The 22,860-nt window shown below is 31.8% G+C and overlaps 2 protein-coding genes and 3 non-coding genes across 8 annotated transcripts; all 5 read right to left on the reverse strand.

Moving 5' to 3' along the window:
* Positions 1-3,703: 3,703 nt before the first annotated feature.
* Positions 3,704-13,873, reverse strand: LOC107425129 (uncharacterized). Of its 4 annotated transcripts, none has more exons than XM_048479888.2 (23): positions 13,121-13,871; positions 12,489-12,980; positions 12,102-12,355; positions 11,945-12,016; positions 11,665-11,802; positions 11,188-11,306; positions 10,845-11,102; positions 10,190-10,277; positions 9,982-10,087; positions 9,778-9,891; positions 9,154-9,317; positions 8,853-8,973; positions 8,147-8,371; positions 7,866-8,047; positions 7,033-7,206; positions 6,846-6,942; positions 6,348-6,485; positions 6,022-6,183; positions 5,724-5,924; positions 5,360-5,548; positions 5,182-5,253; positions 4,495-4,608; positions 3,707-4,020 (listed from the first exon to the last, which is right to left on the reverse strand). In XM_048479888.2, the coding sequence occupies exons 1-23, from the start codon at positions 13,175-13,177 to the stop codon at positions 3,970-3,972; spliced, it is 3,588 nt and encodes a 1,195-aa protein (XP_048335845.2). In that variant the 5' UTR covers positions 13,178-13,871; the 3' UTR covers positions 3,707-3,969. The 4 variants fall into 4 exon arrangements, with proteins under 4 accessions (XP_048335847.2, XP_048335845.2, XP_048335844.2 ...); XM_048479887.2 differs by having other exon boundaries at positions 3,708-4,020; positions 6,837-6,942; positions 13,121-13,870; XM_048479890.2 differs by lacking the exon at positions 5,360-5,548 and having other exon boundaries at positions 3,704-4,020; positions 6,837-6,942; positions 13,121-13,873.
* Positions 13,874-18,089: 4,216 nt separating this feature from the next.
* LOC107425143 (protein CURVATURE THYLAKOID 1D, chloroplastic) lies at positions 18,090-21,511 on the reverse strand. Its single transcript, XM_016035083.4, has 5 exons — positions 21,264-21,511; positions 20,197-20,432; positions 18,710-18,814; positions 18,552-18,623; positions 18,090-18,470 (listed from the first exon to the last, which is right to left on the reverse strand). Exons 1-5 carry the CDS (start codon positions 21,412-21,414, stop codon positions 18,399-18,401), a joined length of 636 nt encoding a protein of 211 aa, XP_015890569.3. The 5' UTR covers positions 21,415-21,511; the 3' UTR covers positions 18,090-18,398.
* Positions 18,927-19,009, reverse strand: LOC112492671 (small nucleolar RNA snoR128). Its single transcript, XR_003057118.1, has one exon. It is a non-coding gene; the product is annotated as a small nucleolar RNA snoR128 (small nucleolar RNA).
* LOC112492670 (small nucleolar RNA snoR128) lies at positions 19,470-19,564 on the reverse strand. Its single transcript, XR_003057117.1, has one exon. It is a non-coding gene; the product is annotated as a small nucleolar RNA snoR128 (small nucleolar RNA).
* Positions 19,650-19,742, reverse strand: LOC112492669 (small nucleolar RNA snoR128). The gene has a single exon (XR_003057116.1). It is a non-coding gene; the product is annotated as a small nucleolar RNA snoR128 (small nucleolar RNA).
* Positions 21,512-22,860: the final 1,349 nt, after the last annotated feature.

Raw genomic sequence — 22,860 nt, forward strand, 5'->3', positions numbered from 1 at the left:
CTTGCTGGGTCTGGTTATGATTAGTATATATGGGTTGTGCAAAAGTCTTCAATATGGTAACAATTTTGTTGGGAAATATATATGATGTCTTGCTATATTTAACTTTAATTTTTTTCCAAAAATGTGAACAAAGAAGGGTGGGATGAGCACAATGTCAAAACCTAATAAACACAAAAAAGAAAAGAGAGTAAAAGAAAACTAAACAGCGAAAAGAAAAAGAGAGGGAGAGAAAGGGGAGTGGAGAAATTATATATCATTGACTTTTGTTCAATAAAATGGAAAATTTTATTGGCAGATTTGCCAGAGGCATTGCGTTCTGCAAGAAAATTTTAATGGCATAATAATTTACGGGTAAGTTTTCTAAGAGTAAGTTAGAATCTTGATTTAGTTAAATTATTATTATAAAAATTTTAATGGTATAATAATTTTCAATAAGCATTTATTGTTATATTTATTTTCTTTCTTTTTTGTTTTTTTATTTTTTAACAATAAATAGTAATTAAAATACATTAATATATTATAGTATTTTTGAAATTTGATAAGTATTAAATAATATTAAATATAAAAAAATATTTCTGACTTTTTAAATTTTAAGAGTTAAACACCTTTTTTATTTTAAAAAATTAAATATGAAATAAATTAAAATTTATTTTTAAAAATTAATTTTTCAAAATAAAAAATATATAATAGATGAAAAGTCTTTAAGGTACTTTTACATAGTAAATGCTAATTATTGTTTTGGAGAAAAGAATAGTTAATATTTAAATTTAAATTTAAATTCATAAATGAGTCGGACAATTATAACATTAGAACATAATTATTCATCAGAAAATCTTTAACTGAAGAATTATTGAACATCCCTCTTTCTAGCTTCTGTTTAACGTATACCATCTAGCAATCGAGAATTTGTTAGTGTTGATTAATACATGTGGGACAATACCAACTCATCCAAAAAAACGTGAAAAGAACCCTTCATCATCCTTTGAATATTTTCTAAAATTATTTATGTGTATATTTTCCCATATGCAACATGAGATTCATCATTTAGCCACCTCCAATAACTCTATCTCAACAGTGTTGTGATTGAAACATAAACATTATCAAACTAGCTTAGAGTTCAATTAGTATAAATATTCAATTACTATCATAGCAAACAACATTGTTTTTCCATCAGTGAAGATATATTAATATTCAAATTCAAAATTATTATATAAATAAATAGTCATTTTGCCACATTACTTTTGTGAGATGACCCGTATCCAACTTTTGTTGTAACTAAGCAGTAGAAAGGTATTTGCGGATTGTTTTGGACAAAAGTGGAAGTTACAATCACAGTAGTGTTGTTTATAATATCACAGACAACTATATATATTGCTACCAACCATGATCCAAGTTGCTTTTAATAGCCTCCAAGTGGAATATGAGGTAAGTTGGTATTAAAAATAAATTGGGCAGAAAAAGCCTGATTTGACGTTGCCAATTGGCAATTGGTGTAAATAACACAGAAGAGGAACTATTTGCTAATCCGGCATAAATCCCGGACCACTGAATGTGCTATACACAAACATTTACCACATCTTGAAAAAATATTCAAAAACAAACTTGTTTGCTGATTTTATGTTCACTAATGCAAAATCCAATTTATTCGGTTGTCTACATTATATTCTCGAATTTTGATTTAACTTTCCGTCAAAAAGAAATATCTTTAATTTTATTCTATTTTATATTCATATGTAATTTATCTTTTTTTTTTTTAAAAAAAAAAATTCTATAATAACGACTTTTTTCACATTCACAACGACCGAAATTATTGGAGGTTAGAAATTATCATTTATTAAAAGCAAAAGTGGGGATTGAAATTGGAATTGTAACAGAGAAAGTGCACATGGATAAACTTTGTCCAAAAACAATCCAAATCAAATAGAGCAGAAATAGAATTGACGTAGTACGTCAGGAACAATTTGCATTGCATGTGGCCCCTCAAAAAATGCTTAGTATAATTCCTTACTTTGTAATTCATTTATTGAGGTTGGAGGAGATTGATCCAAGAAAGAATGATTTTGATTCTGGGAATTGAGATTGATTTGCAACGCACACCTGGATGATAGATGTTAAGTGGGGCCCAACTAATCCCATTCATTGAATTTGGATATATATATATATATATATATATATATATATAAAACCAGAAATTATGGTAATCGTATATAATTTTTTTCTGGCGGTGGTGGTGGTTTATGAGTGTCCACCATATCAATTATATTACATGATTTGGAATTGATTAGAGATGGTGTTTGTGGTGCCGGTGTTATGGGTCACATACTCATAATAGAACCAGATACTTTGATACTTGCCTCGAAATTTCCAGGAAAACTCCCCCACCAGTGCAAATTAAAGCTATTTTGATTCCATATATGATTTTCAAATGCTAAATTTTATACATTTAGTTGCAATCAAATAAAATTTTATATTATATCTAACCAATATAAAAAAGAAAAAATAAATTAACTTTTTTATTATTCAAGTTATTAGTCAATGCCATTTGTTTTTAAATTATTCGTTCACCATTCTAATTAACTTTTTTTTTTAAAAAGTAAAAAAAATCGTTTTTTGTTCTCCATGGCTGTTGTTCTCCCTTGTAACTCCATGGCCACTATGAACAAAAACTTGAAGGTTAAAAGAAAAAAAAAAAAAAAAAACTAATTAAAATAAAATGATAAAAGAAGAATGAGAAAGAGAAAGTGAAGCACCATAAAAGATTTTAAATCCAAATCATGTGAGCATGGAAGAATATACGAAAGCAGGTAGATAATTTAAATCGTCTGAATAATCGTATGCATCTAGATCTTAGACGTTATATACATCTTCAGGGCACCTAACCAAAACTCAAATTTTGCAAACTACAAATTTCACACCATGCCGCCATGTAAGCCTGAAAGGAAAGGTGAAAGCGCCCGAACGGTCTCTGAAGGAGAAGAAATAGATTTGTTTTACTTTTAAAAACGAAATATTGAAAAACCAAATAGGATGATTAACTGGTTATGACATAATAATTTTTAGATACATGTCATTAAACAATTTGAAGTGGTACCAGCTGATCTGCAGCCGGCAAGATTATACTGGCCTAAAATTCCCCCCCTTGAACATTACAAAGCATGTTTGTTCCAATCAAATTCTAAATGTTGTAAATTTATTTATTCTTGTTTGGTGAACATTTTTTTTATATATAAAATTAGTTGCAACCAAATAAAATTGCATACTAATTTATCTCTAGTCTTATAAATATAAATCAACATACATAGGAAAAAATTATATTATATAAAAACATCATTTTTTAATTAAATTTCTTAGTATTATTTAAATTATATATATATACATATATATTATATAATATTATATTAACAAATTAATTCTTTACAATTTTATTTAAAAAAAAAAAAGAATTATAAAGGCCACATGATTGATAAAAGAAAGGACACCAAAAGAGACATAGGAACGGACAAAAGAAGTCCCTTCAATGATGTTCAGTCTGGCATTCTCAAAACACCAGAAAAAATCTTGGACGTGGCCGGATTTCCACAGCAGTATATGTGGTCATTATTCCTTTAAACTGAAATTACTTAAAAATAAATTTTTTTAAGGTAATTAAAAAAATAGTTTAATTCCACACGGCAAATACTTTCTACGTTTTTCAACTATATGGTCTCAAACCTCCCCCAGATGTTAGCACCGAAAAGGATATGATTGCTTATACTATTACAATATAAAATACAAATTACTCAGACTTTTATCTCCAAATTAAACAAGGAAATTGAAGCCCATTGTGTGAATCAAATTAAAAGGATTTTGGTTGATATAATTGGGTTTCTAATTTCCTGCTAATTTATCTCTTTGGAAAAAAACACCCTTTTGTGTTTTGGCTCTTTTATCAAGGCATGCATGGAATTCAAAGCAATTATCTCCGCTGAGTCAGCCGTCACTAAAAGCCTCCTGATTAGACTTGTTGAAGTTAGTGTCTCCCTGTTATAGAAAAAGACAATATATCTCATTTCACATGCCAGTAACTGATTGGAAAAATGATACAACATGACCCATGTACCTGTTACATTATAATAGTTCATGGATCTAAAACAGGAAACCAAAATAAAACTCAAAATGTTTGATACAAATCCAATGAGGAATGAAGTGGAAACCAAAACTGTTTTATGAGCAAAATTTATGGAATTATATATATATACATATATATACACACACATCCAAACTACATGAATATAACAATGACACTTGCAATACCAAAAGAGCCTTTCATATACATCATCTAGGTTGTAAAAGGTCTTTACATTTTCTGATGGGATAATTGAATGTTGCTAACAAATGAATATTACAATCACCATGGAGGCCATGATGACCATCTACAAAAATGAAAGGAAGGGACTCAATTGACTGTCTCTGTCAATCTTGGCTTCTGAGTATTTTTTGTGCAGAGCTTCATACCTTGCAAAGCATGGAGTGTATTTCCTTTATAGATTCTGGTGGGTCAAGGTCTTTCACTTGCAGTGAATTCCCAAGCAATTTTTGCATTTCTGATGCAAATATGTTATCCAGAATCTGCAACTCAAAAAGCATTGATTAATAGGAGATAGAACAGTTTGCAATCTAAAGGAAGTAGTTAATATAGGATGGGAAAAAAAATAGCATTTTTAAAATTATTAAGGAAGTTCAATCAGTTTTCTTTTTTTTTTTTTAACTTAATCATTTACTTATCAAACATTGGATCCCAAATGTTACATAAAACAAGTTCATACATATAAAGAGAAAGTTCACTTTACATCCATTTACCAAAAAAAAAAAACAGTAATCACTGGGTAAACATAAGTGTTACCTGACCATATATGTATTTAGATTCCATTAAGAAATGGAAAAATAAAAAATGAAATTATTGCATATGTCCATGGAAAATGGAACATGTTAATTTTGTTCTCATTATTATATTATACCTAAATTTTCCTCATAGTTTTCTTTCAAGAAAACAATGGAAAACTAAAAACAATTTCTTTTCTTTTTTTTTTCTCTCATAAATTGCTTTCAAACGCCGAACAAATCCAGTAAGAAATGATTGTCGTTTATGAAATTCATACAGACGCTACTCTCTTATGCATTTGACAAAAGTATGGAACTTACAGATACTGCGACTCGGGAGCCTTTATACCATGTCCTCTTCTCTTTCCTGTCAACCAAAAGTTGTAGAATATCCTGCAAAGGTTCACCAAAAAAATAATAATATAATAAATTATGATTCTAATCCAAGGCAAAAAGTTTGCAAATGTTTATAATACTGCCAACTCTAGTTTTACTTTACCTGTCCCATTCGGTCCCATAATTCCCTACAGATTTCTATGAACACAGGAGATTCAACAACAGTATGCAGGTGATCTATTGTTTTTACCAATAGATCCTTTAGAGGCTGCATTCTATTTTGTAAATCCGATTCTACCTCTTTAGAATCTCGGATTATGCCCTTCAATTTTGTTGTGTTCTGTGCTCTAGTCTATATGTACCATGTTGCACAAGAAAAGAAAATTGTGAGCATAAAAGAGCAAGGATTCCAATATTTCCTTAAATTGAAAAAACTTTTTGAAAAGGTGATTTGTTCATCAGACAGCTATCCTAGATAAACTGAAAGTTGAATAAGAAAACTTGAATTAGATGGATTCACTACTTACATTCTCTGCAAGTTTCTGGACAATTGCTTTCTTGTAAATCCTAAAATTGGTTCTAAGTGTCACTGTAACATCATTAAGATACTCCCCTTTGACAGCATGCCCATCATCAGGGATGCAAGAACTCCAAGACTTCAACTGGGTGTCTATCTTCGGCCAGAGAACATCCAGCAACCTCTTCATTGAATTTAATAGAATTCCTAGCTGGAAGAGGAAAAGAGCATAGTCAGTATTAATCCCTGTTCAAAAGAAAGATAAGAAAACTCTTTGAAGCCATAAATACAAGCAGAAAGAAAGTCACCTCATCTGGGACAAAATAGGCGTTAACTGTTCCATTAGATAATTTCTGTATATATTTATGGCCAAATAATTTGTTTGTCAGGTTGTCCTTCAATGGTAACAAAACATCAGCATACTGCTTATCCAGAGCTTCAACCGCCGCTTTCTCAACATCTGCAATGGCCTTTTTCGTATATACACACAACGCAAAAACATACGTTCATGCAACTTCAGGTTAGAAGTGAAAATATAATTTAATAAAGTTGGCACACAAATGAAACATCCATACTGGTTTAGGACCAGAAAAAAGTTTAAGAAAAAAAGGAAAAGGAGCAAATTTGAACATACATTCTCCAAAACAGATACATATCCTGGCCAGCGACACATGATGACTTCATATTCGTTGAGTGTCTCCTTCAGATGGTCATACATATCATCTACAAAAGGAGTTGTTGAACGTTGTGGTCTGACACCAGACCATTTTACCTGAAAGTCATGAATATAATAGTGGTTGCCACAAAAATTAGAAAGATCAGTTTTGAGAAAGTTTTCTACTTATCTGACTATTAGAAAGGAAAAGAAAAGAAAAACTCAATATCTAGTCAGTTTACAGTAATGTTTGTGTGCCCGTTAAACTAGAAACCTTTCTGAGGTCTGACGATTGTAGAGAGAGATTACAAATTGCAAGCATATTTGAAAGCATTTACAAATAGATTAAAAAATTACTTTGTAATTTGGATAAATTTTTAAAAACTACCCAATAAAAACAACAAAACCTACCATTAGTTCGAGTATACTTGTCTTTAAAACCATGCTTTGAAAATGATAACAATATACCTTTTCTACCTTGCACAGCTCAAGTAAATGAAGACGCTTGTCTTGAATCCATTGAGATATATAAACGTTGAACAACTCTTTTGCATCAACACCACCATTGACAGGCCTGAGAAAATTTTACATCAGTAATGACCTTACAAAAACAAACATAAAAACTATCGTTAACTATGGAGAGAGAATCGGAAAAATCAATTACTTGACATCCCAGGAAGCAAGATCCCTTTGAAAGTCTGCTGCTGTGATAACAAGCTGTACAACAGGAGGAGTTGGACCTGGAGGAGGGCATGCAATGAGGAATGCATGCAATCTAGCACAGAGCTCCACGCTATATATGGATGAAGAGAGATTTGGAAGTTCTATTTCCATAAAGCTGCATCCAAATAAATTTGCCATGGTCACCAGTCATAAACTCATACAAATAAAGACAATGAAAGATACATGACATAAGATGTCCCTACAATAAGTGCGATCATCTGCTCAAATATCTATAGAATTTTTTTTTAAAAAAAAAATGCACAAGTCTCTGCCACCTATTTTATATTATTTGCTCTAGATCAATTTGTTTTCAGATATTTTCATTTTGACAAAATTTTACCAATCTAAACAGTTAATAAGCAGAAGTGCACAAAAAGAATGCAAAGAAGGATACCGTTTCAGGTTTTCAATCAAAATGTTACATGGCTCGATAAAGGATCAATAAAGGCTTTGCTGAAAGCATATAACTTATAGAAAAGAGGTCAAAATGAAACAGTCTCAGTTAATTCAGAATGAATAATCTCACTGATAATTCGGACTAGATAGAAAGGTAAGCAAACTAAATGGTCAAGAATCATGATAATATTCAAGGTGAGCCCAAATAGTAAGGGTAGTCATAAAACAATATGATCATACCTCCAAAAATTTAAAACACTGACTTCAATCAATGTACTCTAAGAATGGATTAATGTTAGTTGTACAAATGAATATGTTAGTAGCATGCAACATGCAGTATCAGATGTGGCAAAATTACAAAATGATACATGTGCATACCTTGGGAGGACCTTCTGATTATGAATTTCCTTGTCGGTGAAAATTTCATTCCTGATATTCAAAATCAAAGATTTCATTTTCTCATAATACATCGAAACATCTGTCAATTTGACCTCATTGCTGCCCAAAGTAAAATCATCCGTTTCTGCCAAGTGCCTACATAACCTCTTCTTTGCAGCAACCTATATAAAGCCATTCGGCAATAATTAAATTAAGAGTGAGAGTAAAGAAACTAAAATACTGAAAAGACAGACATGAATGGAGAAATTATCCTCTAGCACCTGGAAATATCTGCAAAATTTCAATCGTGCCTCAGGACTCGAAATATCGTGTAGAAGAGTGAATAAATTGATAGCTGGGGCCAAAGCTGGTGCTGCCAATTTACTGGCAGGCCTAAAAACATCCATCACTCCTGATGGCAAAGATTCATCCAGAGACTTGTAGTTCTCAAAAGTTAAAGCAAGAAGGTCTTTAACTTGTTCCTTAATATCAGCTAGCATTCGATTCTGGTTGACATATTAAAGGCCAAAGTCAGAGATTACATTCAAACCAAAAGACAGAACAAAATTATCCACTAACTGTTGCTTACATCAAAGGACTATAACTCATAGAAAGCACATATGAATGATTTTGTAGATATTGACAAAACATGTTTTAAGAAAGAAAGCTTATAATCTATATTATAACAGTGAAAAGTGAAAATCTATGAAAGGATAAATATGAGGAAAATCTCATAAAAATGATCAACAGGGAAAGACTAGACACACCTAATCTAGCATGCATCTCAATATATGGTATATTAGATCTGCATTTGAATATTTCCTTGAACTGTTTTTTAGCATTATGATCCCCAATTAGGAATATTAATGTGCATTCCCAAGATAGATACAAAATATTTCCCCACTTAAATTATTCAAACATGAGACTTAGAAGCCAATGAATTGCAAAAGACATATTAAATAAAATTCATTCATGTTAAGCTCCAACCTCCTGATGACTCAACATGCTCTTGCAGTTGACCTTGGACAGTACATCTGATAGCAAATCATATACTATGTTGAGACAGTCTGCAGTTGGTGTAGCCACATCCATGATGTATGAAAGATACCTGCAAAATTGATATAGACATCAACTTTAATATGACTTGTTCAAAACTACCAATTCTTCTATACCCGAAAAAAAAAAAAAAAAAAAAAAAAAAAAAAAAAAAAGAGCCTGCGAAACAACAAATACCAAAAAAAAAAAAAAAAGCAAAAAAACAACTACCAATATTACTGTACAACGTTACCTTAATTTTGTGTATGCATTGGACACTCCATAGTAAGATGCAAATTCAGTCACTAGCCACTTCCATGGACCATGTAAAGACAAATTTCTCTGCTGAAATTTTTCGGCCTTCATTGCAACTTCTACGACAAAGTCATACGCCATGGTTTCTGCAACAGAGCCACACTGCACGTGGGACAAGAGGAATAAGTCTCACAGAATTACTCCCAAATTTATGGCAATCAAGATACAAGGCTAGCATTTAATCACTTTTAGCATTGTACCACCAAAGGAATACTTTCTACAAGTTCCATTAATAGATTTGTTTTACTAAAATATTGGAGTGTTAAAAAAATACCGTATGTTAAGCATTGTTTAATTCCTGTTCTAAATTATACAGGCAATGCATCAGAAGCATAAAGAATATATAGTCTCGTTTCATATGTACAATGGGTAGTATCACATTATACTCTATTCCTCAAGACCAGTAAGCTGACCATATTTAGAACAACTTAAACTACACGTTCTAAACTACATATCACTTAGTGGAGCATCATGCATAACATTTAATCAGTTATTGTACATTGCAGCATCTAAGGCATTGTAACAGCACCAACTTTATTCATTAGGAGTAAAATATATGTACCTTAGGATGATTAGTATCATTTTGGCTGATTGAATAGTTTATTTGTAACTGTATTCTTCCAACAGGTTCATTCTCAGCATCGACGTATACTGGGTACCATCGCAGTTTGTCACCCTGCATTCAAACAAAATTTAGATCTTCAGTCGGCCTGCTTATGTACTTTCTAAACCTGTAGAGGTGAAAGGAAAAGTATGAAAATCATACTGGGTTATCAGCAATAGCAGCCACTTGAACAATAGCCCGACCATGATACTGTGCCTTGGAATCTTGCACTTCAATCATCAAATAATCACCAAGGCTGTCTGGGAAGCTGTATAATGTACAAACACAGATCAAAATATTATCGAGTTTTAATTCACAGAAAGTGAAAAAAAATAATAACAATAAATAAATAATAAATACAAGTACATACAAGACATGCTCTTCACCAGATCCTGGTTGCATTCTAACGGCATCCTCCTCAGATGAACCTTTCAATCTCAATGAGCAAGAATATGTCTCTGAAAACAAGAGATCACCCGAAGTTAGACACTACAAGAAGGGGAAAAAATCAGCTTACATGTTACATATGTAACTATGCCACAGAGACAGAGATGTGATTTTCACTTTCCTATGCCAGACACAGACAAATGTCTCATTGAAGTAGAACTTCATAAAAGTAAAAACTCCAAGAAAAAAGTTACTGTAATCAGATGATGTCCAACTCTTTGCTTTATCTTAATTTCCAATATATGCATTAATTGGAAAATAAGGAAAAATTGGCATCTGTATTATCAAAATCACCATCTTCTTTTTTAAAGATTTTTCTGGTTTACATGATTATTTGTAATTTGGATACAACTAATTAATTTGACAGATAATATATTGGTTGAACCAGTTACTCAGGACAGCCAGCAGCTATGCATCACCCTAACCGTTCTTGTTCACAATTAATCCATTTGAACAGGTATAATAAATAGGCACTAGCAGCTCATACATATAACGAATGTAAAGTTGTTTTACTTTCAAGAAAAAAAAAAACCTATTTATAGCTAAGTCCTAATCGAATGCACCAGTAATTGACTTACCTTGCACTACTTCATATGATAAAGAACCACTGCGTACATTTGTTACTCCAGATTTCAAACGTCCAGATATCTCTTTCACATACTTGGTGCTAGCCTTTGCGAATGCCGAGCTCCGAGCAGAAAAAGAACCATTTGCAGGAACACGAGGTAGACGAACTTTTGTTACAGGTCCCCATGCAAAAGATAATGCTTTCATTGAGGGCAGCGGTAATAAGAAGCAGCCAGAAGATTGAACCAAACCAATGTTTACTCTACGGACTGCAAGACAACCATGACTCAGATGGTTCATGACGACATTTTAAAGAATGACAAAATAAAAGTATGTTTCAGTGTCTAGCAGTACCTTGCACTTTTATTTTTCCAACATTTTTCTTGGATTTTTTAGCAGCTCCCTGACTAACCAGCTCTGCAGATCTTTTTTGCAGTAGCTCATCCTCAGATTGTAATAATACATGCCGTAAACTAGAATTATAAGAATCAGAAAGTGAACAATCAGGAGAATAAAATGCATTTACAAAATAAATACGATTGTCGTTAGACATGTCATAAAGTTGTACTGCATGAGTAATTACTTATATGCTAAAATGTTTTGAGCATCCTAAAACTCACTTAACAGCCACCCAATATAAATTTGATGCAAAGCTTGAAAGATTCAAGAAAGCTTTACCGGGTATGTATTATATTTACTTAATGTGACAATAAAACATGATTTTTTCCTTCACCATACCTTCAGTTAAAGACAGAATTTTACCAGCAAATAATCTTCAAAAGCAAACAACTCTGTAGCATACGAACCAAAACAAAAGCCCCATCAACTCACCCAAATGCATCTCGCAACACTGCACATTCATTCTCCAAGAAACAGTGGACTTCAGGACTACTTTGCATAGCCCATTTGTGAAGACAGAGGCGAACACATGCATCATAAGCAATCACAGAACACCATGTACCTGGCTCGCTGAATCCAATTCCCAAAAAAAAGAGTTATTTAAACAACTAGATAAAAACTATTTTATTTAAACAACTAGATAAAAACTATTCTTTGCCTCCAATTGTATAACTTAAATCGTCCATTCCATGCCTATATTTAGTTCAAATACCTGACCAACCGAAAAGCCGGCAAGCGAGCAGGTAAAGAAACTGGAGATCCCTTGTCTGCAGCAGCAGCAGTCCTGCATCACTTAATGATTGGTTTTCAAAAGTTATAGACAAATGAAAAACAAACCCAAAATACAGAAGAAACACAAAAACCCGAACCTATAAGATGGCTTAGAAATTTCAATATTGTATATGACAGTGGCTCCTGAATGAATAGCTTCTGCTTCGCTTAAACCATTTGTGCTCACAGAATCATTTAAATTCCCAAACTTGGGCTTGTTATGTGCTTTCAGAGATGATGAACTTTGGTCAGCAGTTGAATTGATTTCCGAACCCAAAACTACCAAAGGAGGAGCACTTGGAGTATTAATGTAATGTTGCTTCTTTTGCCGCAATTCTCTTCCCAAAATCTCCTGCAACAAGTTATATAAATGTCAGAAAGCTATTCTAAGCAGTTACATACATATTATGGTCTAATTTATCTCCCACAGAATTCAACAATTTAATATGTACCAAAAAAAAAAAAAGCTTCTTGGTTTCTGTTACCTGATTTTCCCATGAAGTAACGCCGGAAGAATAACCATCAGAAGTGTGTGTAGTAGCCCTTTGGGAAAAGCCAGAATTCTGGATTCCCAATTGGGTAAACGAAACTTCAGTACTTGTTGCAGAATCTAACAATTCATCGTTCACAAAATCAGGACTTTTCACCTGTTTCGAATCACCGTTCCTCTTCAATTTCTCTACACCTTTTCCTTCTTTCAGGTGCATGAATTTGTCATCATCTTTGAAAGACTCAATAACTGAGTACATCCCACCGCCATTAATCCCATCCTCAGAGCCTGAAGAACATATTTCCGTGTCCGAATCGGTTTGAGAAACCGAAGCAAACCCACATGAGGGAACGTACCCAGTTCCAAATTTTGCCGGAGAAGGCAATCTGAATCCCCTTCCTTTCTTCGTTAAGTTGACTACCGGGTCGCACTGATGTCTTTGCGCTGACTGTGAAATTCTATTATCTCTTTTCTTAGAACCCCCATCCTATAAACATTGAACAAAAAAATAATAATAATAAAAAATAAAAAGTGACAATTATAGAAGGAAGAAATAGAATTCAAAAAGAAAAAATCTTTTAATAGAATATTGATACAGATGAAAGTTCATGATTTTTTATTGCCTACCTCTCCAACCCATCTAATGGCATTGCTGCCCAACTCTTCATTGAACACCATTTTCATCTGTGAAGTCTCTTGTAAATTCAAACTCAGATCATATAAAGAAAATCCAATCTTTCAACCAAAGGAAACAGATTTTCCCAGTAAGGAAAGTATAAATTTTGCTATAGCAAGGCCAACCCAGAGAGCAAAAATAGATCTTTCAGTTTGAAAAAGGAAAAGTAAGAAAAGAAAAAAATGAAAGGAATCTAGTTTCCTTCAATGGCTGAAGAAAATGTACAAGGAAACAAAATCTAGACTACACATTCATAGTAAAGATAGAGTAGTAGAACACGCTGCTAGAGTATTCGCAACAGCAACCCAGAAAAAGCAACAATGATTTTCTTGGAATCCAAACAGTGATACCAATCAGTTCGATTCCTCAATCCTCCACACTAGTAATAAAATCTATATAAAATACACTTGCTATAATGGAAACTCTGTGAAATCAGACAAGGAATGCATTAAAAACAGAGAAACGAAAGCCAAGTGGTAAGTCAAAGTGATTAAATGGCTTTTTTTCCCCCCTTGTGTTTTCTTCTCTATGAAGTCTCTGTGCTTTTTTTTTTTTTTTTTTTCTTTTTTCCTCATTGGCATTTCCTCTCAGTCATGAATAAAAAAGAAAGTTCAGAAAAAAGTGGGTTTCTAGTTAATAATTTGGGATTGCATATAAGATAAATTAATAATTTTAAAAAAAAAAAAAAAATTTTTTTTTGGGCCTCAATGATCAGAAGAAAACGTAGAACATCAAAAAAAAAAAAAAAAAAAAAAAAGGGAGAATATTTAAAATCGCAAAAAGGAAGTAAAACGCAAAAGCCGAACAATACGCGAAGCTAACGTGGCAAGCGCCAAGGCTGTTTTCTATTAACGGTCGAATTCTTCATGGCGCGTCTTTGGGTCCTTATTCGTTTAGGTGTACCAACGTTTCGTGCCTCTTGTGGTATTTTATATTTTTCATTTTTTATTAAAAAAAAAGGACAAATTTTATTTTGTTTTATTTTTGTCTTTTTTATTAATTTTAAAAAAATAAAATAAAATAAAATCCGAGGGAGTCTAACTACAACTCATTGAAAGAGATAGAATTGAAGATAAAAGGGCATTGCTTTCAGTCATAACTGGAAGCGTGCTGTATCCACTGCTTTTTAAAGATAATTAATACTCCTAATAATTTAATTAAAATATTAAATATCTCTTTCTTTTAGTATAATTTTTATATACTTTTTTTTTTTTGGATTTTTTTGGCAGGTTTAATGATTGAAGAATATGATTTTATTCTTAAATATAATGTCTATTTTCATATTTTTTATTGATCGAAAAAAACAATTACTAAATTGTTGTTATTATCACATAACTTAATTGATAATGGTTTCCAAAAAAAAAAAAAAAGCTTAATTGATAATTACCTATCCCGTAACAAATTAGCAAATAATGTATCTATAAGAACAAAATAAAAAATAAAAACAAAAACTATGATAATGTATCTGTAAGAACAAAATAAAAAATAAAAACAAAAACTATGTATATATAATATATAGATGTGGTGTAACAAATGTAGAATATATTGCCAGATTACATCAAGAGGGCCATGACTCATAACTGTAGCTTTACACGAATCCCTTTTAGCTTCATGGTCAGATATCATGTGGCCTCCAACTTTTCTCTTAGCTTTTCTCATCCATTTGGATCTGTGAGATTTTTTTTTTTTTTTTTTTTGTTTTTTTACCCAAAATGAACTTTAGGAAAAAAAAAATCTAAATGGTTTTCATTTTGCGTGATATTATATTGATTGCATGCAATCGATAGAAAGTGGTAAGTAAATATTTATTATATTAAAAAAAAAAAAAGGTAAAGTAAGTTTATGGGAAACAAATTAAGAGGATAACTCGTAGATGATCGACAATACCTTGGCATATGAGATTTTTTGCGTTTTGCCAAAATAAAAATTTCCATATTTGATGGCCATTTTATATATATATATATATATATATATAGAAGGTGTGGAATTTGAACTTAAAATCATAATTGACATCTCTAATAATACTTGTAAAAAGTAAAAACATGCATCAATTTTGATTTACGACATATTGGACCACCGTTCATATGGTACAGAAGGAAAAAAAATATATATATATATATATATATATTTGTTTATTTTCACCATAATATAAATTACCAATTATATAAAAAAAATAAAATAAAATAAAGTAATACCTACGAGTTTAACAGCCACGTTATTTTGCTTTATTGTGCCCAATAATCAACATTATTCTTCTATTCATATATTGTAAACTACTGTCGGCAAAATGACTAATTTCTCCAGCAAAAATCTTGAGTCTGAATCCCATGCAAAATTATCATCATTTCAAGATCACACAAAAAAAAAAAAAAAAAAAAAACCCGAAAAATGAAACTATCATCTTTTTCAACACATTGAATAGAAATCGATGAGGTTGAAAGATAAGCGAAGTTGATGCACCAAAACCCTACAATTCAATTGATTTATGGATATGCCATATAGATTGAATACATTATAATAGGCAAAATATATATATATATATATATATATATATATATATATATATATACAGAAATTCTATGGTGAGGACGGTCCGCATGAGGATTGCAGTATTAGTGACGTTTTTTCATAGTATTAACAACGGTTTCTTAGAAAATCGTCACCAATACTATGAAAAACCATCACCAATACTATAGTCCACATGAGGACCGTCCGCACCATAGAGGGACTGATATATAAATATATATATATATATATATATATACACGGAAATTCTATGGTGAGGACGGTCCGTATGAGGACCGCAGTATTAGTGACGATTTTTCATAGTATTAACTACGGTTTCTTAGAAAATCGTCACCAATACTATGAAAAACCATCACCAATACTATGGTCCGCATGAAGACCGTTCGCACTATAGACGAACTGTATATATACATATATGTGAGAGTTGCTGCAGAGAAGACCGGTGCGCATGTCTTGGAGTGCACCATCAACTGCTGTTTCTTTTTCCTGTTAGCTGCATTGGCATCTTTTTTGAGGGGGGGAAAAAAAAAAACAAAAAAAAAGAGGCAAAACACTTCTTTTATGTTAAATTAATATACCCTTTATGTTTAAATTAATATACCCTTTATGTTGATTTTGAAGAAGGTACATATTTTCTTATATCTCCTCGCTTGATAGCTGAGACCTTTGTTACTTTTGGTCCTCTTTAAGTTACATATCATGTCAAAAGAGCAAAGAACACACTCAAAATAAGCAAGTAACAAACGCACTCAAAAATAGGCATATATAAAAATAAAAAAATAAAAGTAAAAATGAACAAACACATATTACAGATTGAAAAATAAAAAATCTAAACAGATCAAAATGCAAAATGAAAGAGGAAGAGAAGGAACCTGAAAATGCTATGTGATTGCGGTGAGCTGCTGGCCAGCAAATGGGTGAGAGAAAGAGAAGTTGAAAGTGGATAAGAGGAAAGAAAGGAAGAGAAGCTGGAGCTAGTTTTGGTTTAGGAATTTAGGAAAGAAAAAAGAGAAGAACAATACTGGGCAGAGAGAAGGAGAAAATGTGTTTTTTTTTTTTTTTTCTCTTCAAAAAGGGTGGCAACGCACCGTTTAATTGAAATGGTAAAATGATGGAGAGAGCGAGAGAGAGAGAAAGAGAGAGAGAGAGAGAGAGAGAGAGAGAGAGAAATTGCTGTTTTTGTTTATTTATTTATTTTTTCTTTAAAATGGATCCTGTTTTTAATTTGTGAATCCCACGTGGTGGTGCAGGTTTAGTAAATGTTTTGCCTTTTTTTTTTTTTTTTTTTTCAGAAAAGGTGCCAACGCGTCAAACAAAGAAAAAAAACGGCAGTTGATGGTGCACTCCAAGACATGCGCACCGGTCCGGTCCTCCCTACAGCAACTCTCATATATATATATATATATATATATACGGTCCGTCTTTATGATGCGGACGGTTCTCATGCGGATCACAGTATTGGTAATGGTTTTTCATAGTATTGGTGACGATTTTCTAAAAAACTTTTGTTAATACTATAAAAAACCGTTACTAATACTGCGGTTCTCATGCGAACCGTCCTCACCATAAAATTTATATATATATATATAATGGAAAATTTCATTTTGATGTATCAAAAAGTAATGATACATTATTAGGCTAGAAAAGAATAATGTGTACAAGAAGCTAGACCATATGAGGTAGCAAATCTTTACTGTCCAAAATATATTTATATAGGTCAGCTTCTGGTATTTAATTTGGTACGGTGATTTGCATGTGCTTCTAAAAAGACTTTCAATGCAAATTAATGCATAAATCTTTTCCCACCTTCACCAGTTCACTTTTCTTTGGTGCTTTAGCTTGCTGCTTGTTAGGTGGCAAAGATTAGCAGAAAATTTTGAAACCAAACAAATTGCAAATTACAAAGAAGGAAACGGAACCAAAAATAAAAATAAAATAAAATAAAAGGAAGAAGAAGAAGAAAAAAGATGTTTCTTTTTGGCATAGCACCAATAAAAACTGATTTTTTTCATTTTATATTAACATCTTTTACATGAAATTCTACTTCTTTTTTGTTTATTTTCTCTTCCTTTATTTAATAAGATTCGTTGATTAATACGAAACTATTAAATTGCTTTTCAATCTTCAGTTTCTAATTCAAAATGGCATCCCCCATTTTTCATGTTTACAAAAATTATGGTTAAATCCCAATCAAACTCAGAGCAGATATTTTGACTTTGTTTACATGGCTTCTCTGGTTATTCTTAATCCTAGATATTTGAATATTTATTCGGTTTATATTGAATAGTTATTTGATTTATACTACACATCGCAAATATTGCCAATCTTTGCAGTAGGAATCAAAATCAAACACACACTATATATATATATATAATAAATAAAAAAACCCAAAAATTTAAAAATAAATAAATAAATAAACAACTTATCCATCAAGGATTAGAATCTTTCTCTCTTCATAAACTGAAAACTTTTCCTAATCAAGAAGCAAATTTGGGTATTATCCACGTATACACAGAGGTATTAAAAAGAGAACTACAGAATATTTACTGGCAAGATGGTGGGGAAGAGAAAAAAACATATGGACGAGGAAATAGAAACAATGTATAACGCCTATCGGCTTTAAACTGAAGAACAAGCTTAAGCTCTGCAGTGATCTATCTCTGCGTCCACCAAACATACATCGCAACATCAGAGCAGCCCTCATCAATCATCAGATGATCCGAGAACCTGCTGCTTAAGCTCTTGAAATTTAGAAACCAATTCTTCCCTACTTTCCTGCAAAAGAAACAATCACCAGTTAGCTTACTCCCAAAACATGGAACATTGTAAGAAATTGGAAAAAATTAGCATTCCTACCTTGAATATCAGATAGCGAGATGTGAACCACACTGTGTAGCCAAGTCCAACAACTTCCATCAACTTGGGGAACTGATTTGATGGAATTTGGCAATATCAGTATCTCAACCGCATAACACCATCCAAGATCTAAATAACATAAATGAATGGATACTGACCAAGGGGATAGAATCTATGGAACCAACAATAGCTGATGCAAGCCAGAGGGCGACCAAGGCGCCACCACCAAGGAACAAAATAGAAAATGTATCACCAGAGTCAAACTGCAAATGGTCAAGGCTCGCTCAAGTTATGATATTATCGAATGTTGTGCTGAAGGGGCATTTGAATTCAAAATCATGATGGAAATAAATATAGGTTAAGAGAACTCTACTGTTGCTCAGGTAACCGCTCAGGCGAATCTATCATTAAGCAACTAAACTAGAGCTTTCATGAGATTCTAGCGCTCATCACAGCAATGACTTGCGTACAACATTTCAATTTAAGACTATCATATTTAAGCACTAAGTGTTAACAATGAACCATCCAAAACAGTTATAGAGGAATTAGAGTTAAAAAATGCAATCATTGTTGAAGTATCAAAATATTATTGAAAACCCAAAAAGCAAATATGGAAGAAGAAATCGAGAGATTCAAAGTAGAAAACCAAATTTTTGTACAACTTATGAAGACGATGGAAGAAAAATATTGTATCAACTCAGTGACATTACCCTCCAATATCTAAAGGGCAAAATTTTGAAAACACCAAAAAGTTATAAACATGCCACAGCAAAAGACTTATAGAGACAAGCTTCAAGATGAAGCATTTGAAAATGGACTTGAAAGACCATTCTTATGTTTCCAAAAACATAGAACATGCTGATGTCAAAATCTAAAAAAGGTATGAGAATTGAACGAGGTTGACATTCACATACTAAGTTGCTCAGGTAACCGCTCAGGATCGACATAGATGTCAAAGTTCCACAGAGCATTCTGTAAACACTCTCAACCAGTTCATGACATCATCATGGCAACAAGTTCACATCTTAGTTAAACGAAAAAAAATCAAGAATTATAACTAAGTGTATTGAAAAGGATGAAAACTATTAGCAAGCTTAGTTGCTCAGGTAACCGCTCAGATCGACATATTGTCGACGTTTCATTGAGCATTGTAATAACACTCTCAATTAGTACATGATATCATCATGGCAACCAAGTTCGCTATTTTGCTAAGCCAAATTTTTATGATGATCTAAAGAAGAAAAGAAAAGAAAACATAAAGTTAATTTGATTGCAATGATATGTTAGGGGAAAAAAGTAAAAAAAAAAAAAAAAACAAAAACAAAAACGAAAATTAACAAATGGAAATTAAAATAGGAAATCATAAACTCTGGCATGTAGACAGGATCTTGTACCCAACATAAATCAATAGTGAAGATAATATGAAGTAGAAGAATGTAACATTTTTGCCCGGACACAGAAAATTCAATTAGCTGATCAGTTTCTTGTTCCATACTAGCTATAAAACAACCATATTCTCAAAAGTAAATTCCATTGTGGCTAGTAAAATCAGTCATTTCTATATTCTATCAAACCACATTTACCTTAGGCACTACTAACATACTAACATAAAAAGAAAATTCTTGAGATTTATATAGTTTCTTACATTAAGATTATCCAAAATCTCAAATGTCTGCGTTTGCCCATCTGCATTGGACTCTTCTTTAGGTGCTTCTGGTGCTTGTGATGTTGGGGTAACATTATATACATTTCTTCCAGCTGGTGGAACATCTTCCACGGTTACCACACCATCACGATCTTCACCACCATACTTATTCACTCCATTTGAGGTTTCTTCTGATGTTGATGCTCTTGGGAAGGAGTGAGAGAAATAACGCAACCCTGCGAAACAAAACAACAAATTTACAAACGGGTTTATACTCTAAGACAGACAATTTTTCTCAACAAGCCAGTTAGTTTCAGCCATATTACCAACCCAAACAAAATGCATAATGACATAAAACCCGTCATTTACTAAGTGACCAAAAAACACAACATATATATGATATACACACACACACACACACACTACTGTCAATATGCTGATAATATTGAGATCAAATTTTTACAGCACAAGTTTATCAAGAATTTGGAAACAAATACATTCATAAAGGGGTCATTGAAATTCTAAAAGCAACAACATCTAAAGAAGCACCAAAAATCTATCTAAAAGAACAATGTGCATAAATATGCAGCATACTAAAATCCCAAATGAATATGTGTTTGTATTGACATTTAATATTCGCAACAAATTTTTTTTTTAATCCGCATTTTCTTGTATTTTTTATATGAATCAAAATCAGTAAATTATTAAAAAAAAAAAATCGACTCATTAAAAGCTTCAGAAGCAAAAAGACAGACAACAGCGAAAACGACAACCAAAATTAATAATAAGGTCACAAACGAACTATTCCACAACTGAGCTTGCAAAAAAAATAATAAAATACATATACACCAAATGTGTATTCAAACAAAATTTCACGGAACATAAAAAAATCAAAAATATATGCGCCAAAAAAAACAAAATGCTGACTAAATCTATCAAAGCACAAAATCCCCAACAAAAAATGTCGGTACTGAAACAGACTGTGATAAAATCGAATCGCAACGAAGAGAAGCTTGGAGCTTCGTTTTCGATTTGCTAGTGAGCGTTAAAGTGGGTGAAGAACGTACGAGAGTTTAGAAAGCGACTGGTGCGAGATAGAGAGGTTCGTCTGGGAAGAAGTGAGGGCTTGTAACGGAGGTTTGGAGGGTTTGGGATAAAGAGCCTTTGGCTGGACGTGTGTGGAAGCTTAGAGACGGCTTGGGCTGTGCACAGCTCCATTTCCTGGAGACTGAGACTTCTCACACTCGGTTCGCTAAAGCGGTGCGAGAGGTCGAGGAAACTAGGACATTGGAATTTGGCACCACTTTTATACACACAGTTCGCGTGGCTAGGGTTTATTTGGGAATTAGCACCAAAAAAACAAAAAAACAAAAAAAAATTAGGCCCAGTCCAGCTTCCTTGACTATGGGGCCTATGCTTTATTCTTAGGCACTCCTAGTGACACATTTCATTGGCCCAATAGAAAATTTTTTTCAATTTTTTTTTAATTTTTTCCCTTTTTTGAGTAATTTTTGTTCTAAAAAGTTACACCGCTCAACATCCTTTTTTTATTTCTTTCAAAAAAAAAAAAAAAAAAACAAACTTATTTTACCCGTTATATTATCTATGTATATATATATACACACACACACACACAAACACACGGAAGGTTCTTTGTGCAAAGGAATTGACAAACATTTTAGACAAATTTTTTGTTTTCAACAGATCTTCCTAGCATTTTATTTTATTTATCAAAACAATTATAAAAAATAAATAAATAAATTTTAAAAATTATAATCCATTTAAACCAATCTAATGCCTAATATTATTAGTTAAAAAAATTGTTAAATCTCTTTTGCACAGGAACTGATCCCTTATATATTGTCTTGAATCTATGTGTGGTATATATATATATATATATATGTTTGTTTTTCTTTTTTAAGAATTCTCATAAATTGCATAGACACTCATTCATATTTTATCTTTATTACAATATCAATTATTTTGTTGACCAACAAAAGAAAAAAAGTAAACAATCAACAAACATGACATAATGACGTTATAATGTTGGACTAAAACACAAATATGATGAGGTGTTTTATGTAATTTTTTCAAAATATAATTGTTTTTCTTTAAAATTGGTATAATTTGAAGGCAGTTGGTCTAACTTTTTCTTTACTTATTAACTTTATAGAATTTGCGTCATATTGTTTTATTATTTTCTTTTTATTTTTTTGAAAAAAAAATTGCATCAAAGTGTTATATAAGAGATTAATTTTTACATACCGAATTTTTGTTCAATATTATAATAAATAACAAATTAAGCCATGCAGAGAGATTGTTCTTTATGCTATGATAAAAGAGAGAGAGAGAGAGAGTATTTTATGCTTATTTATTTATTTATTTTATATTGTGGTAAAGGAATTTGAATAAAAAAAATTTACAAGTGGATTTATTTAATAAAATTTATTTTCCTTCTCAATTTTTTTTTCTTTGAACAAGAAACTTTTATGAAGAGGAGCAAGTAATCACATCACTTTAATGAACTTGAGTTAACCACTCAATATTTCTTATTTTTGTTTTATCCATCCAAAATTCAAAGGAATCTAAAAATATATATAACTATCTAATCAATAATTCTATATGAGACACCAAAAACTACTAAAACATATCGAATTTTTAATA

This window comes from Ziziphus jujuba, chromosome 7, assembly GCF_031755915.1.
Source record: "Ziziphus jujuba cultivar Dongzao chromosome 7, ASM3175591v1".
NCBI lineage: Eukaryota > Viridiplantae > Streptophyta > Magnoliopsida > Rosales > Rhamnaceae > Ziziphus > Ziziphus jujuba.

Excerpts from the sequence above, each read along its gene's own strand:
- LOC107425129 (XM_048479887.2), bottom strand. The coding sequence starts at position 13,177 with ATGAAAATGGTGTTCAATGAAGAGTTGGGCAGCAATGCCATTAGATGG. Across the intron at positions 5,254-5,359 it reads TATGGGACCGAATGGGACAG|GATATTCTACAACTTTTGGT; the intron begins GTAAAGTAAAAC and ends GAACCTTTGCAG. Across the intron at positions 4,609-5,181 it reads GCTCCCGAGTCGCAGTATCT|ATTCTGGATAACATATTTGC; the intron begins GTAAGTTCCATA and ends TTTGAGTTGCAG.
- LOC107425143 (XM_016035083.4), bottom strand. The coding sequence starts at position 21,414 with ATGGAGCTGTGCACAGCCCAAGCCGTCTCTAAGCTTCCACACACGTCC. Across the intron at positions 20,433-21,263 it reads CAGTCGCTTTCTAAACTCTC|GGTTGCGTTATTTCTCTCAC; the intron begins GTACGTTCTTCA and ends TTTGTTTCGCAG. Across the intron at positions 18,471-18,551 it reads CTCGCTATCTGATATTCAAG|GAAAGTAGGGAAGAATTGGT; the intron begins GTAGGAATGCTA and ends TTTCTTTTGCAG.